This window comes from Oncorhynchus mykiss, chromosome 4 (assembly GCF_057628025.1).
Source record: "Oncorhynchus mykiss isolate SJ-2025 chromosome 4, ASM5762802v1, whole genome shotgun sequence".
Classification (NCBI taxonomy): Eukaryota; Metazoa; Chordata; class Actinopteri; order Salmoniformes; family Salmonidae; genus Oncorhynchus; species Oncorhynchus mykiss.
The window spans coordinates 64,157,087-64,173,175 of NC_143025.1; the positions used below are offsets into that span (position 1 = coordinate 64,157,087).

The 16,089-nt window shown below is 42.2% G+C and overlaps 1 protein-coding gene across 2 annotated transcripts in view; it reads left to right on the plus strand.

Annotated features, from left to right (window-relative positions):
* The window catches only part of cdk19 (cyclin-dependent kinase 19), a 74,366-nt gene extending 59,664 nt beyond the window's left edge, over positions 1 to 14,702 (plus strand). For both annotated transcript variants that reach the window (XM_021600289.3, XM_036975691.2), the window contains 6 exons: positions 1,086 to 1,155; positions 1,333 to 1,405; positions 1,608 to 1,705; positions 2,054 to 2,132; positions 6,718 to 6,951; positions 9,326 to 14,702. In XM_021600289.3, coding sequence (XP_021455964.2) covers positions 1,086 to 1,155; positions 1,333 to 1,405; positions 1,608 to 1,705; positions 2,054 to 2,132; positions 6,718 to 6,951; positions 9,326 to 9,442 — 671 coding nt within the window. In that variant the 3' untranslated portion in view covers positions 9,443 to 14,702. The remainder of the gene's footprint in view (positions 1 to 1,085; positions 1,156 to 1,332; positions 1,406 to 1,607; positions 1,706 to 2,053; positions 2,133 to 6,717; positions 6,952 to 9,325) is intronic.
* The last annotated feature ends 1,387 nt before the right edge of the window (positions 14,703 to 16,089 follow it).

Sequence of the window (16,089 nt, forward strand, 5' to 3'; positions counted from 1 at the left end):
GTGTTCTCGCCGCTGAGTTTAGCCGGCGATTTGCCGACTTCGATGCCCAGAAATGCAAGTTTGAACTGCTTAGTAATCCCTTCGCAGTTGATGTGGAAAATGCACCAACCAACATCCAAATGGAGCTGATTGAACTCCAGTGCAACGACACGCTGAAGTCAAAGTATGATGCTGTGGGCGCCGCACAGTTTCCACGGTTCATCCCTGACACAATGCCTCAGCTCCGCACCCAAGCTGCTCAGATGCTCTCCATGTTCGGCAGCACTTATCTATGCGAGCAACTTTTCTCCTCGATGAAGATGACCAAAACAACTCACAGGAGACGTCTGACTGATGAACATCTTCGCTCGATACTGAGGATTTCTTCAGCTCAGAGCTTGAGCCCAGACATTGATGAACTAGCATCCAAGAAGAGATGCCAGATATCTGGCTTGGGCACATCAGATTAGACCAGTGTGCAATAATTAACGTTTTCTTTATGCACTTTTTCTTGCTACAAGGCATGGGCTTGAATGGTTGATTGATTTATTATCATTTTATTTGTAAAATTATTAGCCAGTGGAAAAAGTTTATTTTGGTATTTAAATCAGAAGGCTGAAAATAGAAAAGAGGCATACAATTTTTATTTAAATTTTATTTATTTAATAAATTAATGCCATTGATGTGTTTTTTCATTTGAAATTCGATTTTGCATGTCTCCACTATTAAATTATATATTGTATGGTAATAAGCGATGCTTGTTCCATATTCAATGTTACAGCAAAACTTGTTTGGGTCCATATTAAAAAGTTCATTTGTTCAATGTTGGCCCGTGACTTTGTTCAGGTTTTACATTTTGGCCCACTGGGTATTTGAGTTTGACACCCCTGATGTAGAACATTCATTAAGAACCCAGTTAGATTCTCACGGTCATGAAAGTCGTGACGTATAGTATTTTGGTAAAGTCCTCAACATCAACCTTGTCCTTCTCTTGTACTTGTTGTTGTACAATATGTACAGTAGATTACATTATCCTCCGAAGGCAGCAAGTATAAGAATTGGGTTAAAGTGACCTGAAGTTTTGTCTGTTTTTTGAATTTGGTCAGATAAAGATTGGGAGGACATCAGGAAGATGCCCGAGTACCCCACCCTTCAGAAAGACTTCAGGAGAACGACGTGAGTGGAGAAGGCTTGACATTCTGACCCTACCTGGGCTCGCTCGGCTCTCAAAAGATACTTGAACCCTTCGCACACATCGAACATCGCATCTGAACCTTTCTCTCAGGCTGACAGCCTTCTGAGACTATTAACCTGCTATCTGTTTTACATGTGCTGTGCTTCACCCATTCACAGGTATGCAAATAGCAGCCTCATCAAATACATGGAGAAGCATAAAGTCAAACCTGACAGCAAGGTTTTCCTGTTGGTAAGCACGCTGTCTAGTAACCAGTATATTCTTGAACTTTAATTGCCAGTTTATGGAGGGCATGCTACTGCTACCTTGATTTTCACTGGAGAGTATAAGATAAGGACCTATCTAGATATAAGAGCTGTAAAACCAATACGCCTGGCTGGCTGATTGGGTTTGCTTGGCACCACTAACTTAGTGTTCATCCACCACTTTTCAGCTCCAGAAACTCCTCACAATGGACCCCACCAAAAGGATTACTTCTGAACAGGCACTGCAGGACCCCTATTTCCTGGAGGAGCCCTTACCAACCTCAGAGTGAGACCTACTAAACTTTATTTTCCAAACTCGGTCATGATCATAGCTACCCTCTCCACACATGAACCCATTCACATGTTCATCACGAGAAGTCTGTTTGATAAACTAACAATGGAGGCCGTTGCTTCAGTGAACTTAAAACGGAGCACTTCCAAATCATTCCTTGAATTGTGATTTCATAGTCGGGTATGTTTTGAATTTCTAGATTCCTGTTTTTATCTTGATCAGCCTGGTTGGGATTTGGTTTCTTGACATAGTTTTTTGTTATTTGTACACACCACACCCAGCTACTCAGTTATTTCACAAACAACTGATTGTGTGTATCCCTCGTTTCATTTTCTCCTGTAGTGTATTTGCCGGATGTCAGATACCTTACCCGAAACGAGAGTTTCTGAACGAAGATGAGCCGGAAGAGAAAACAGAGAAGGTAAATAGAGTTTCGGTGGAAAGGTTTGGGCTATAGACTAAAAGTGAAATACTAGGATATGCATCGAGAACCCCTCACAATTGACAATCCTTAGCCATTTGCTGTTATTAACAACTGCCATCATGCTGTCTAAAAATACCCAAAACACCTTAACCCCTTACACTCGTGGGAATTGGCCTACGGTGCATCCGGAAAGTATTCAGACCCCTTGACTTTTTCCACATTTTGTTACAGCCTTATTCTAAAATTGATTGAATTGTTTTCCCCCCCTCATCAATATACACACAATACCCCATAATGACAAAGCAAAAACAGTTTAAAGATTTTTTGCTAATATTTTTTTGGGGATATATATATATACAAATTTTAACTATTCAGACCTTTTACTTAGTACTTTGTTGAAGCACCTTTTGCCGGGATTACAGCCTCGAGACTTCTTGGATATGACCTACAAGCTTAGCACACATATTTGAGGAGTTTCTCCCATTCTTCTCTGCAGATCCTCTCAAGCATCAGGTTGGATGGGGAGCGTTGCTACACAGCTATTTTCAGGTCTCTCCAGAGATGTTCGATTGTGCTCTGGCTGGGACACTCAAGGACATTGAGACTTGTCCCGAAGACACTCCTGCATTGTCTTGGCTGTGTGCTTAGGGTCATTGTCCTGTTGGAAGGTGAACCTTCACCCCAGTCTGAGGTCCTGAGCGCTCCGGAGAAGGTTTTCATTATGGATCTCTCTGTACTTTGCGCCGTTCATCTTTGCCTCGATCCTGACTAGTCTCCCAGTCCCTGCCTACCTGACCAAGGCCCTTCTCCCATGATTGCTCAGTTTGTCAGGGCGGCCAGCTGTAGGAAGAGTCTTGGTGGTTCCAAACTTATTCCATTTAAGAATGGTTGAGGCCACTGTGTTCTTGGGGACATTCAATGCTGCAAAATAATTTGGTACCCTTCCCAATATCTGTCCCTCGACACAATCCTGTCTCAGAGCTCTACGGACAATTCCTTCAACCTCATGGCTTGCTTTTTGCTCTGACATTGTGTGCATTTGCACTGTCAACTGTATGACCTTATATAGACAGGTGTGTGCCTTTCCAAATCATGTCCAATCAATTGAGTTTACCACAGGTGGACTCCAATCATGTTGTAGAAACATACTTTCCGAATGCACTGTATAGGGATACATTGAAATGTGTCTTACAGAAGGAATATGGAAAGCATATGCATAACCATGGTGGCAATGAAAAGGGAACAGTGTGGAGATTATTGGAAAGTTATTAGACTAAATGGGAGGCCAAAACAGTTAATCTGCCACAAGACTGAATCCAAACATTACGCTGTTGATTTTATGTGCATTTTTTACATTTACTGTACTTTGCCGCATTTGAAATATGAAAATACTCTGTATACATTCAGTAACATAGGAATATTCATGGCAATGTGGGTAGGTGCAACATAAGACAAGAGGGAGAGTTCTAACTGGTGTCTCCAAGTGGCCACACACCTCTCTAGAGTGTGCACAGGTCCTACGTAATGCATTTTATGACTCAAAGAAGAGTCTCTCATAGCTATGCCGTTGAGGAACTAGAGCCAGCAGACTTGTAGTGGTTTTCTTTGGAACACAGCCCTGCATCCCCGCCTTCACACGATTCCTGTTGTTGTTTACACGTTCCAAAAAACGGTCCATTTATAAATCACAATCTGGTCATGTCGGCATCATTTCAAATTCCATTGCCAACTAAGTTAGGCCTCTATATGTAAGTCACTCTTGTTTTATTATTTTTTAAAGGAACTCATTCAGGCTTTCAGCTTACTCTTCAAAGTTGTAATCATTTTGAAATTGCACCTTGTGCATTCAACTAAGTAGTGCATCAGCAGTTTCTCTTGTCATTGCAGACCTTAGCTATCTCTGTTTGTTAGGCCACAATGTCATGGTATCCAATTGGTAGTTAGTCTTGTCTCATCGATGCAACTCCCATGCGGACTTGGGAGAGGCGACGGTCGGGAGTTGTGCGTCCTCCGAAACACTACTCAACTGCTTCTTGACACAATGCCTGCTTAACCCGGAAGCCAGCCACACCAATGTGTCCTAGGAAACACTGTACACCTGGCGACCGTGTCAGCGTGCATGCGCTCTGCCCGCCACTGAAGTTGCTAGAGCGCAATGGGACAAGGACATCCCTGCCGGCAAAACCCTTTCCTAACCCGGACGATGCTGGGCCAATTGTACGCCGCACCCTGGGTCTCCCGGTCACAGCCAGCTGCATCAGAGTCTGGACTCGATGCCAGGATCTCTAGTGGCACAGCTAGCACTGCGATGCAGTGCCTTAGACCACTGCGCCACTCAGGAGGCTAGGCCATTGATTTCGTTGTAATGTTTGAGTCACTCAGATATCACGTGAACACACACAAGACATGGCAAAATGAGGGAAGGGGTTTGGGAACCACTTGCGTAAGACACTGCCTCCGGATCACATATACTGCTGCAGCATTAGTTCACATCTGATCCAATTTCATCTCTACTTGTGTCCTATGCACTAAAGGAGTCAGTGTTTTAGGAGAGGGAATGGCATGCCATGGGATAATAAGGACAAGCTGCACAAACAGCAGCAGCTGCACCCAGCACTCCAGAAGAGGTCCATTGACCTCTGGAAGTAAAGGCACTCCAGTTAGCCTGCCCCCTGATAGCACACAGTCTAAATAATGATAGGAAAATAAAATAAAAACTGAATTTGTCAGGTGGTGGTCTATAGTTCATAGGCCACCGGTGGATGAGTGAGATACGAATCAAGAGGAAATCCCAGGCCTTCTCTGTCATACACTCTCGATGCATACCTCCAGGGCCGCAACTTTAACTGGGGACATGTGCCCCCCCCCCCCCCCCCCCCCCCCACCCACACACTCTGCAATTGCATTTTTGCCCCCCCAGTTTTATCATTGGAATGTGATACAAAACGAGGCAACGGTGTGCTTTAGGATAATGTGGACGCCTCCGAGTGGTCGGGTAGGCTGTTTGGAGTGTTTATCCGGGTGGATAAAAAATATATATATATAAAAAATGTCACCCCCCACTTCTAAAACCAAAGTTGCACCCCTGCATATCTCACTAAGCTCTCTATGCATATCTCACTTAAGGTAAATCTCACTAATGTTGAGCCTTTCCCCTGATAAAAGATAGGCTACAGGAGGCTTTATTTGGACAATAGTGTTACTGATCATGTAGGCTGGCTGGTTCCACAGGATGAGTATCAAACACCATGTTATGAATATGCCAGACCATACAGAAAGTATGACACCGAGCCAAATCAGTGTATACGAGGTGAAAGGGAGTGCATGTGCGTACTACAGCCAGAAAGATACTAGTCCCCTCCTCACGGAGCGGTTTCTGCCATTCCACAGCCCTACATCACATTAGCAGCTGTTTTCAAGTAGGCAACACCTGATACAAGTGTTGCCCCAGAGCAGCCATCATGAAGGCTGCAGGGCCTCTGCCAACCTGGGCCAAGAGGGTATGAGAGGGACTCATTGTTTTCCAGTTGTGTAAAAAGTACCCAAATGTCATACTTGATTAAAAGTAAAGATACTTTAATAGAAAATGACTCAAGTAAAAGTCACCCAGTAAAATTCTACTTCAGTAAAATTCTAAAAGTATTTGGTTTAAAATATACTTAAGTATCAAAAGTCAAATTAGAAATAATTTTAAATTCCTTATATTTGGAAATCCATGGGCACATTCAGACATAATTTACAAACGAAGCATGTGTGTTTAGTGAGTCCGCCAGATCAGAGGCAATAAGTATGACCAGGGATGTTTGGTTGATAAGTGTGTGAAATTGACTATTTTCCTGTCTTGCTAAGCATTCAAAATGTAACTGAGTACTTTTGGGTGTCAAGGAAAATGTATGGAGTAAAAAGTACAATATTTTGTAGTGAAGTAAAAGTAGTCGAAAATAGTAAAGTACAGATACCACAAAAAACAACTTAAGTAGTACTTTAAAGTATTTTTACTTAAGTACTTTACACCACTCTTGTTTTCCTGACCCCAAAGTTCACATGTCTCAGCCTTGTGGTTGTGGATAGATTGAGAACACAGGAGGCTGCTGAGGGGAGGACTGCTCATAATGGTGGGAACGGAGTCAATGGAATGACATCAAACACATGGAAACCATGTATTTGATACCATTCTACTCATTCCACTCCATTCAGGTGCCACCCACCTCCTGTGGTTGAGAAGTGGTAAGCTGGGCTGAGGACTCTGAGCAAACAAACCCCTGATCACAATACTGGGTACATACTGTACTAACCAGTTCCCAACTATTGGGGAGGGTGACAATGATGGATCAGTGAAACATTGTTCATTTGGCTGTTGTTGCACAGCAATGTTGCCTTGATGCCATTTTCTGAGTGAGCATTTTCCATAGTGACCTTATGTACATTGTGTATGAATGTCTGACTACACTGTTACTCAAAGGAATCTGTGAGTGTGTTGGTGTACAATGGCAGATTACAACATTACAACAGTTATACTCTAAGGAACCTGTCAGGGTGTCCGTCTCTAACTGAACACTTGTGTGTGTTTGTCCTCCATCAGAACCAGGCCCAACAGCACCAGCAGACGACAGCCCAGGCCCAGCAGCAGAGCGGCACCCAGCAAGCCTCCACCCAACAGAACTCTGCCCAGACCAACGGTAACACAGGTGCTACGGGAGCCAACAAAGGTGGAGGCCTCCAGCACGGCCAGGACCAGGGGCCCCCAAACAAGAAACCTCGGATCGGGCCCTCTGGGGCCTCCTCCGGCACTGGGGTCCACCAGTCCGAGTACCAGGTTAGATTTTTTACAGCTTTACACTTATCCATAGTGTTACTGTCCATTTTGATTGAAAGGAGATGAAAGGCATAGACATCGCTTCAGTCACCAATGGTTGATCGCTTGTGGTTGTCTTTTGAGGAGCATGCCTACATTTATTATCTGGAGTTGAGATTTAAATGTGTTTAATCCAAATGTCAGCAAATGTAATTGATTCAAAATGTCAACATATGTCAATATAGGCCCTTGGGAGACCCGAAGGACCCAGTGCTTCTTTATTGATGATTTGACTAGAGAGCAAAGATACGTACAGAAGGGGATGTCAGGGACGTGCAACACTTGTGACAAGACACAACAGCCCCAACTCAGACCAGAGCGGAGCATTGTGCTATCTAATGGGATTACAGGTCATGTGATATCAGGATGATAGTGTCCTTCCTCTAGTTCGCACTAGCCTGCTGATGAAGGTGTAAGCAAAACATTGTGCTGCCTTATCACTGTTGTTCCCCGTCTTGACGCCTGCTCTAACTTTTGGCGGGGGGGGGGGGGGGGGGGGGGACACTCTACAAGGTGTCAAAAGCTTTCCACAAGGTTGAAGGGATTATAGCTTTCACCTGGTCAGTCTATGTCATGGAAAGAACAGGTGTCCTTAATGTTTTGTGCACTCAGTGTATAAAGTGGGTAGTGGAATCAATAGTATGTATTAGAACAGCAGAGTTGACTGTGTGTGTGTGTGTGTGTGTGTGTGTGTGTGTGTGTGTGTGTGTAAGTGTTGGATGTGTGGATAGTCCGTGCAAATCATCTCTAATGTGCAGATAGTCTCTAAGGTGCAGGTCTGTGCAGGGAGATAGCTAGGTTTAACCTTTCAGCAGTCTGATGGCTTGGTGGAAGAAGCTACTCCGATACCGCCTGCCAGATGGTAACAGAGTGAACAGTCCGTGGCTCGGGTGACTGGAGTAGTGACTGATAAAGGGGACAGAGTGGAGAATGTGGTAGAGAGGAAGAGAGAGTCTTATTACGTATGAGGAAGGTGAGATAAAGGTGACCTCCCTGACCTTGTCCGGACCACAACTGTAGTCTGTTCAGAGGTGTCTCCTGGCTTGGCCCGTGCCGTGTGGGGTGCTGCTTGACTGACTGACTGACTGGGCTATATTTAGCAGGGGGCTGGGTTTTGCATATGAACAGCTGCTGGGCTCTTCAAATTCAAGACTCACCAGAACAGATGTATAAATATCCCCTTGCTTTCTGGATGGGCAGACCGAGTGGAACAGAGAGCTAGCTTGCTGTGGCGTCACATTCCGCGCCCTAATTTTCTCCTCATTGATCACTCTCCCCGAGGCTATGGTATCCCAATGTGCACCACTCACTCCCCCCCTCTCTCTGTGAGTGCGGATAGATAGACTGCTAAACAGGCGGCGATGTGTGGGTTGTAGTCAGAGATGTATGGGAGTATTTTTTTTTAACGAGGTCACCATACTTCAGGAGTTTCAGCCACGTTCTGCTCCCATCCCCTCCACCCTCCACCCAAGCCCCCTGGGCCCCAGTCCAGCAGCAGGTCCTCAGGGCCACTCTGGTGGCTCAGAAGAAGGGTTTCTCATCTGAAGGCCAGTGACTTCTGCCTTTTTTTTGTTGTTGCCTTTTTAGGACATTTGGCCTTAGGCCCAGTCTGAGCTGGTTAGAGTGAGTCACGGTCCGTAATCAGTCATCTGATTCAGAGCCGGCTTTCTTTATAGCTGTAGTATAAGGTGGGTGGTTAGCCCTTCTATTGATGTGGTGGCTCAGTCCCCCAGATTATTTATTTATTCAGACGAACAAAAGCAATCATAGGAATCATTGAGCAAAGTACAGAGCACAAAGAAACGGTCCTGTTTTTACGTCCTGTAACAAAACAGGCAGCAGGTTTTTGGCATCAGCCACTTCTGCAGGTTTTACTATGTTGCGTGATATACAGTATACTGTTTAGGATATAGAATTGTCATGGCACTGTAGAATTGCTCCGAATTAGGTTGGTAGTCTCTTGCTAATTCTGTTCTAAATCGGTGAGAAGTAGACCACATCTTTGGATGCCAAGTAAAACAACAGTGGAAAGCCACAGAGGTATGTTGATCAACACTACAGATCTGTGGCAATGCGCCATGCTTTTCTATAGGACTCATTCTTGATCTGTAAATTATTCAGCCAGCTTTACAATTGAAAACATGGCCAACAAAAGTCATTCCCCTCCCGCAAGGTCTCCCAAGGTACAGTTATTGAATTATTTATTCTCAAACCCCATGCGAGGTTGAAATAGACAATGGTATTTTCCAGTGGTGCCAACTTGATAAATAATTAATGACAGGGGTCTCTAGCCGTCAACAGTTTACTGTTTCCTCTCCATTCTTCTCTTCTCCAGCACTCCAACTCCCGCCTTGGATATCAAAGCAACGTCCAAGGTTCCACTCAGTCCCAGGGATACTCGTCGTCATCCCAGCAGAGCTCACAGTACTCCCACCAATCACACCGCTACTGAGGCTCCGAGAACTGCTCTCCAAATCAACAGCAGGGACCTCTCCCAAACGTAACCCTCGACCTCAAACAAACCTTAGCATAACCTCTTATCTCCCTCATCCTGATCAGACCTCATCACGTGTCAGATCATTTCAACAATGCAACAGTCATTTCTCTCCTCCTTCATGCCAGCCTTACTACACAGAGTGACCCTGGCCTCACTTCCACCCAATGCCCTCACACTTACCGGAGGGCACTGCAATATGAAGGCAAACTCAACACAGGAACCAAAAACAAACCCTGCCACCTAAGGGCATCGGACAAGATTTTCTATTATTATTAAGTGACAAAATCTGTTGATACTAGATTATAAGAAGGAAAACACATCAGGTGCAACTTTGACTACACACGCCTACTACACAAAGACTACGAATCACAGCACTTACAAAAAACATGTTCTTCAAGAGGAAGAATTGCAGCTCTGTTCATATATATATATATATATATATATATATAAATACTATATAGCACCTTTTTCTATTCATTTAACAAGACACTTTTGCTTGTTTGCGAAGTGGAGTTTAAGTTTACTTTGATCGTTGACGTTTTTGGATATTGACAAAGGAAAATAGCCCTTTACTATCATCACTTTCCTTCGCGGTACATTTATTTACCCTGGATATCTATGATATACAGATAACAATCAAAGCAAAAGAAAGAAAATGAGCCAACACTTTCCTGTTGAGAAAACAAGACAGAATCTCCTATTCTCCGGTTGGCTTGGAAATCACATTTGTATAAGAGAAAGTCTTAAAACTATGAAATACACCATTTATTTTAATCTTGTTATATTAATATTTAGGGTTTTCTACTTTTAGGCATTTTGTTTGTCTAGATTTGTAGTCTAAAAGTCTGCATTGGAAGGAAATGTTTCTGCAGCAAGTTATGTAATCTTTAATTGTCTCCAACAACTCTAGGTACCGCCTGTCGTCAGACAGGTTACAACTACCAAGCTACTCTTTACCGTGGGTCATGTCCTCCAAGGAAACATTTGTTGGTGAATCTGAACGATCTCATTTCAAGCCGGAAGTGTTTAAGCGTGTGAGGTACCTCTTTGTGGACACCTTTGCTTGACGGATCTTACCACGGACGCAGACGTCACCGAAGGTCACCGAAGGTGTGCGTCGTCATCATACTGGGAAGCCAAAAGTGTGTATGTTCCAGAGACTGTTACTGCCTGATAGTTTTTGTTGTTAATGTAATGTTCTACATTTTTCTTCTCTCATTTATTACCCTTCACAGTTTCAGTTTGTATTTTCTCTTATTCAGTCAAAGGACTGCACTGCTGAACGGATCTGCAAAGAGCTGGAACAAATTTGGGGTGAATTATTATGCCCCGTCCTCTTCAACTCCACACCGCTGGTTGCGCACTGAGTATAAACCAAGGCAGAGAAGTGGTTTCTTATAGTATTTATCCTTTGAAAACAGGTTGACTGGAACTGTACTGTTTGTGTGTGCCCAAACACACCGAGATAGACGGACATGGAATAAGGCAGCCACTTTAGCTTGTTCTGTGACTGGTGAAGGGGTGTAGAAACACTGACATGTACTGGCCATTGAGAGAACTGGACCTCTTTTGCAGCAATGGTGAAAATGTGTGATTTTTTTTTTTTTTTTTGCGATTATTATAACGGCCTTTTGGGATGTTCGAAAATCATCAGCCATGTTCAACTGGTATATATTGATGATGATCAACACTGTCCTTTTGTTGCCAAAGGAGAGAGAGACGTATTCTCTTTTCTATCGTACAAATATTCACAGCCACAGTACAAGGTACTACCATGTATTTTCCCAACCGATAGACTGCTCTCTGTGAAGCTGTTTGCTTCTGACAGTGATACTGCACAGATCGTCAGTGATGCATTGGTCTATTATCTCCGGCTCAGTCCAACAGGTTTCGAGAGCCCGTCGTATTGATAGTTCTGCTGTTGACCGCCGTCTGGATGTCTCTCTCCTTCTCCCTCTCTCTCTCTCCTCACACATATCCGATGTGTTTCTCAGCACTTCCAGCTCACTGGATCACAGTTCCAGTATATCTTATGTGTGTTGAGGTGAACGCCAGAAGACCAGATGAGCAAAAAGGACTGCTCCTTGTTCAACATGAGTTCCTAACAGTCGCCCAGAATGTTTTTGCATGACTGATTGACTGTTTCTTTGGTGTTGATACAATGTCAACGTATTGGTTCGGTTTTGAGTCTCTCTTTTCTATTTTCCCGATTGTCTGGTAGGCACACAGGCCCGGTGGATTAACAACCCGCCTTCCCAGAACAGTGGTGTTTTCCTCGGGAACAAAACCAGCAGCTATTCAAAAAGGTTTTTCTCTCTTTTTTTTCTCTCTCCCTATGGCATGTATTTGAAGTATAGTTGAAGAGCATTAAGAATAAATGAGACTGTTTCTCAATTTTCATCTCCACACAAACGAGGTATCAAAAGTATTATTCATTGTGCGGCTCCAACAGGTTATAGTGGGGTAAATAACTCTCAAAACAGTTCCTATGCAAAATCAAAGAGAAAAGATTTCACTTGCACCATGCTTCAGTTTTACTATGAAAGCATGCAGTTCAGTTATCTTGTGGTTTTGAAAATGATTGGGATATCCATTCCTTATTGTAAATCTAATGTTGAATATTGTAATTGAAGAAGGCATTCACTTGTTTCTTACAGCACTGTAAATTGTACTCTAAATTAAATATTGTTAAGAAAGAAAAAAATGCATATATATATATATATAGTATACATTATACAATCATATGTATTGTTTCCATATTCAGTGCCTCCAGAAAGTATTCATACCCCTTGACTTATTCCACATTTTGTTGTTACAACCTGAATTCAAAATGGCTGAAATATACATATTCTTTCTTCTCGCTCATCTCCACACAATAACACATGTATTTATTTGATTTTTTATTTCATCTTTATTTAACTAGACAAGTCAGTTAAGAACAAATTATTATTTACAATGTCTGCTAAGCCCTAACCCGGACGACGCGGGCTAACTGTGCGCTGCCCTATGGGACTCCCAATCACGGCCGGTTGTGATACAGCCTGGAATCGAACCAGTGTCTGTAGTGATGCCTCTAGCACTGAGATGCAATGTTTTTAGAAATGTTAGCAAATTTATTGAAAATGAAATACAAAAATATAGTTCACACCCCTGAGTCAATTTTTTTGTAGAAGCACCTTTGGCAGCGATTACAGCTGTGAGTCTATCTGGGTATGTCTCTAAGAGCTTTACACATCTGGATTGTACAATATTTACCCATTATTATTTTCTAAATTCTTCAAGCTATGCCAAATTGGTTATTGATCATTGCTAGACAACCATTTACAGGTCATTCCATATTTATTTTTAAGTAGATTTAAGTCAAAACTAACTCGGCCACTCAGGAACATTCACTGTCTTCTTGGTAAGGAACTCCAGTGTAGATTAGGCCTTGTGTTTTAGGTTGTTGCCCTGCTGAAAGATGAATTAATCTCCCAGTGTCTGGTGGAAAGCAGACTGAACCAGGTGTTTTTGCCTATGCTTATCTCCATTCCGTTTATTTTTTTATATCCTGAAAAACTCCCCAGTCCTTAACGATTACAATCATACCCATAACATGATGCAGCCACCACTATGCTAATGAGAGTGGTATTCAGTAATGTGCTGTGTTGGATTTGCCCCAAACATAACACTTTGTGTTCAGGACAAGAAGTTAATTGCTTTGCTAATTTTTTTATCAGTTGTATTACTTTAGTGCCTTGTTGCAAACTGGATGCATATTTTGGGCTAGTTTTATTCTGTTCAGGCTTCCTTCTTTTCACTCTGTTAATTAGGTTATTATTGTGGAGTAACTACGATGTTGTTGGTCAATCCTCAGTTTTCTCCTATCACGTCCATTAAACTCTGTAATTGTTTTAAAGTCACCTCTGGCCTCATGGTGAAATCCCTGAGCGGTTTCCTTGAGTTAGGAAGGACACCTTTATCTTTGTAGTGACTAGGCGTATTGATACACCATCCAAAGTGTAAATTATAACTTCACCATGTTCAAAGGGATAATCAGTGTCTGTTTTTTTGTTTTGTTTTTTCATATACCAATTAGGTGACCTTCTTTGCGAATCAATAGGTGTTCTTCTTTGCGAGGCATTGGAAAAGCTTTCTGGTCTTTGTGGTTGAATCTGTGTTTGAAATTCACTGCTCGACTGAGGGACCTTACAATGATCTGTATGTGTGGGGTACAGAGATGAGGTAGTCATTCAAAACTCATGTTGAACACTATTATTGCACACAGAGTGAGTCCATGCAACTTAATATGTGACATGTTTAGCAATATTTTACTCAAATTATTTTGGGTTTACCGTAACAAAGGGGTTGAATACTTATTGACTCAAGACATTTTAGCTTTTTATTTGTAATTCATTTGTAAATATTTCAAAAAACATAATTCCACTTTGGCATTATGGGGTAATGTGTCTAGGCCAGTGACAACAAAATCTAAATTGAATCCATTTAAATTCAGGCTGTAACACAACAAAATGTGGAAAAAGTCCAGGTGTGTGAATACTTTCTGAAGGCACTGTGTATATACAGTATATATGAATAATACCCATGTTTTAGAGCTTTCCTCTTCTTGCCTTAATGACGCATACAGTAAGCTAGATATAGACGGGCACCTCTGTCCAACAGAGCCTGAATCACTCCAATGACCAATCTACCATAAACCTGCTTGTCAACTTGATAGCTCCTAGTTTTTTTCAAAGGAAATGATTCTCTATAAAAACATATGAAATAATGAATCTAGTTGGATACTGTGTGATGCAACATTCAGTCTATAGAGTCCAGGGACTTTCTCTCACATCAGCACGAACTCCTCAGTTTGACAGGGTTGAAACAAGGCATTTTTTAACGTGTGGACAGTGCCTTTTTAGTGTTTATGTTTAAAGTTGCCATCACATGATGGGATGTTCAGGATTGTGTTTATTTCTCCTTGTCCTATGCTTTCTGGTCTGTGAATACCTTTGAGTTACATTTGAGTTTGTTTCTGTATTTGTTGTGTTGTTGTCATCTAAAATGTAGGATCTGTTATTTTCAAAATGACCGCAAGCGGTTAAATATCAAATTTGAGTTCAATATGTCCCACCTCTAATTTAATGACTGCATTAATGACTGGATGATTTTACATTTTCTATTCTAATTAATATTGTCCTGAAATGCTGTACATAAACACATTTTAATAATATCTCATTGAAACGTTGATATGATCATTTTCTTTGAATGCACTGTTATTAGCTGAAGTATTTAGTGGTAAATGAGAAGTATTTCATGTTTTGTTTAGACAAGATATGGAGGTTGTATAAACGTTCTATGCCAGACAAAGCTTTTTTAGGACATCTTGCCTTCTGTGTGGACATCCTAAAGATACACACTAGTAATGAATACACATATGAATGATAGTGCACCTCTAGGTCTGTACCTCTTCACGTTCCCCCTTTACTAGTGTTGCATGTACCTCCCTTTTCCAATCCAGAATTTAAGCACTTATCCTCCCTCCCTCTCAACAGTCTGTACAGAAAGACAGACACTCCCATTTGCAAAGTGCTCCTGTGATACTTCAAAATGCCTTCTGAGAAGCGGTTTAGGTCTCTTGTGCATGTGGCGTGGTGCTCTCTGTCCTCCAATATGAAACCAATTTACCCATTTAACCAGAGCATGCGATTTCAAGTCTCACAGAAAGACAAAAAGCAACATACAGTGCCTTGCGAAAGTATTCGGCCCCCTTGAACTTTGCGACCTTTTGCCACATTTCAGGCTTCAAACATAAAGATATAAAACTGTATTTTTTTTGTGAAGAATCAACAACAAGTGGGACACAATCATGAAGTGGAACGACATTTATTGGATATTTCAAACTTTTTTAACAAATCAAAAACTGAAAAATTGGGCGTGCAAAATTATTCAGCCCCTTTACTTTCAGTGCAGCAAACTCTCTCCAGAAGTTCAGTGAGGATCTCTGAATGATCCAATGTTGACCTAAATGACTACTGATGATAAATACAATCCACCTGTGTGTAATCAAGTCTCCGTATAAATGCACCTGCACTGTGATAGTCTCAGAGGTCCGTTAAAAGCGCAGAGAGCATCATGAAGAACAAGGAACACACCAGGCAGGTCCGAGATACTGTTGTGAAGAAGTTTAAAGCCGGATTTGGATACAAAAAGATTTCCCAAGCTTTAAACATCCCAAGGAGCACTGTGCAAGCGATAATATTGAAATGGAAGGAGTATCAGACCACTGCAAATCTACCAAGACCTGGCCGTCCCTCTAAACTTTCAGCTCATACAAGGAGAAGACTGATCAGAGATGCAGCCAAGAGGCCCATGATCACTCTGGATGAACTGCAGAGATCTACAGCTGAGGTGGGAGACTCTGTCCATAGGACAACAATCAGTCGTATATTGCACAAATCTGGCCTTTATGGAAGAGTGGCAAGAAGAAAGCCATTTCTTAAAGATATCCATAAAAAGTGTTGTTTAAAGTTTGCCACAAGCCACCTGGGAGACACACCAAACATGTGGAAGAAGGCGCTCTGGTCAGATGAAACCAAAATTGAACTTTTTGGCAACAA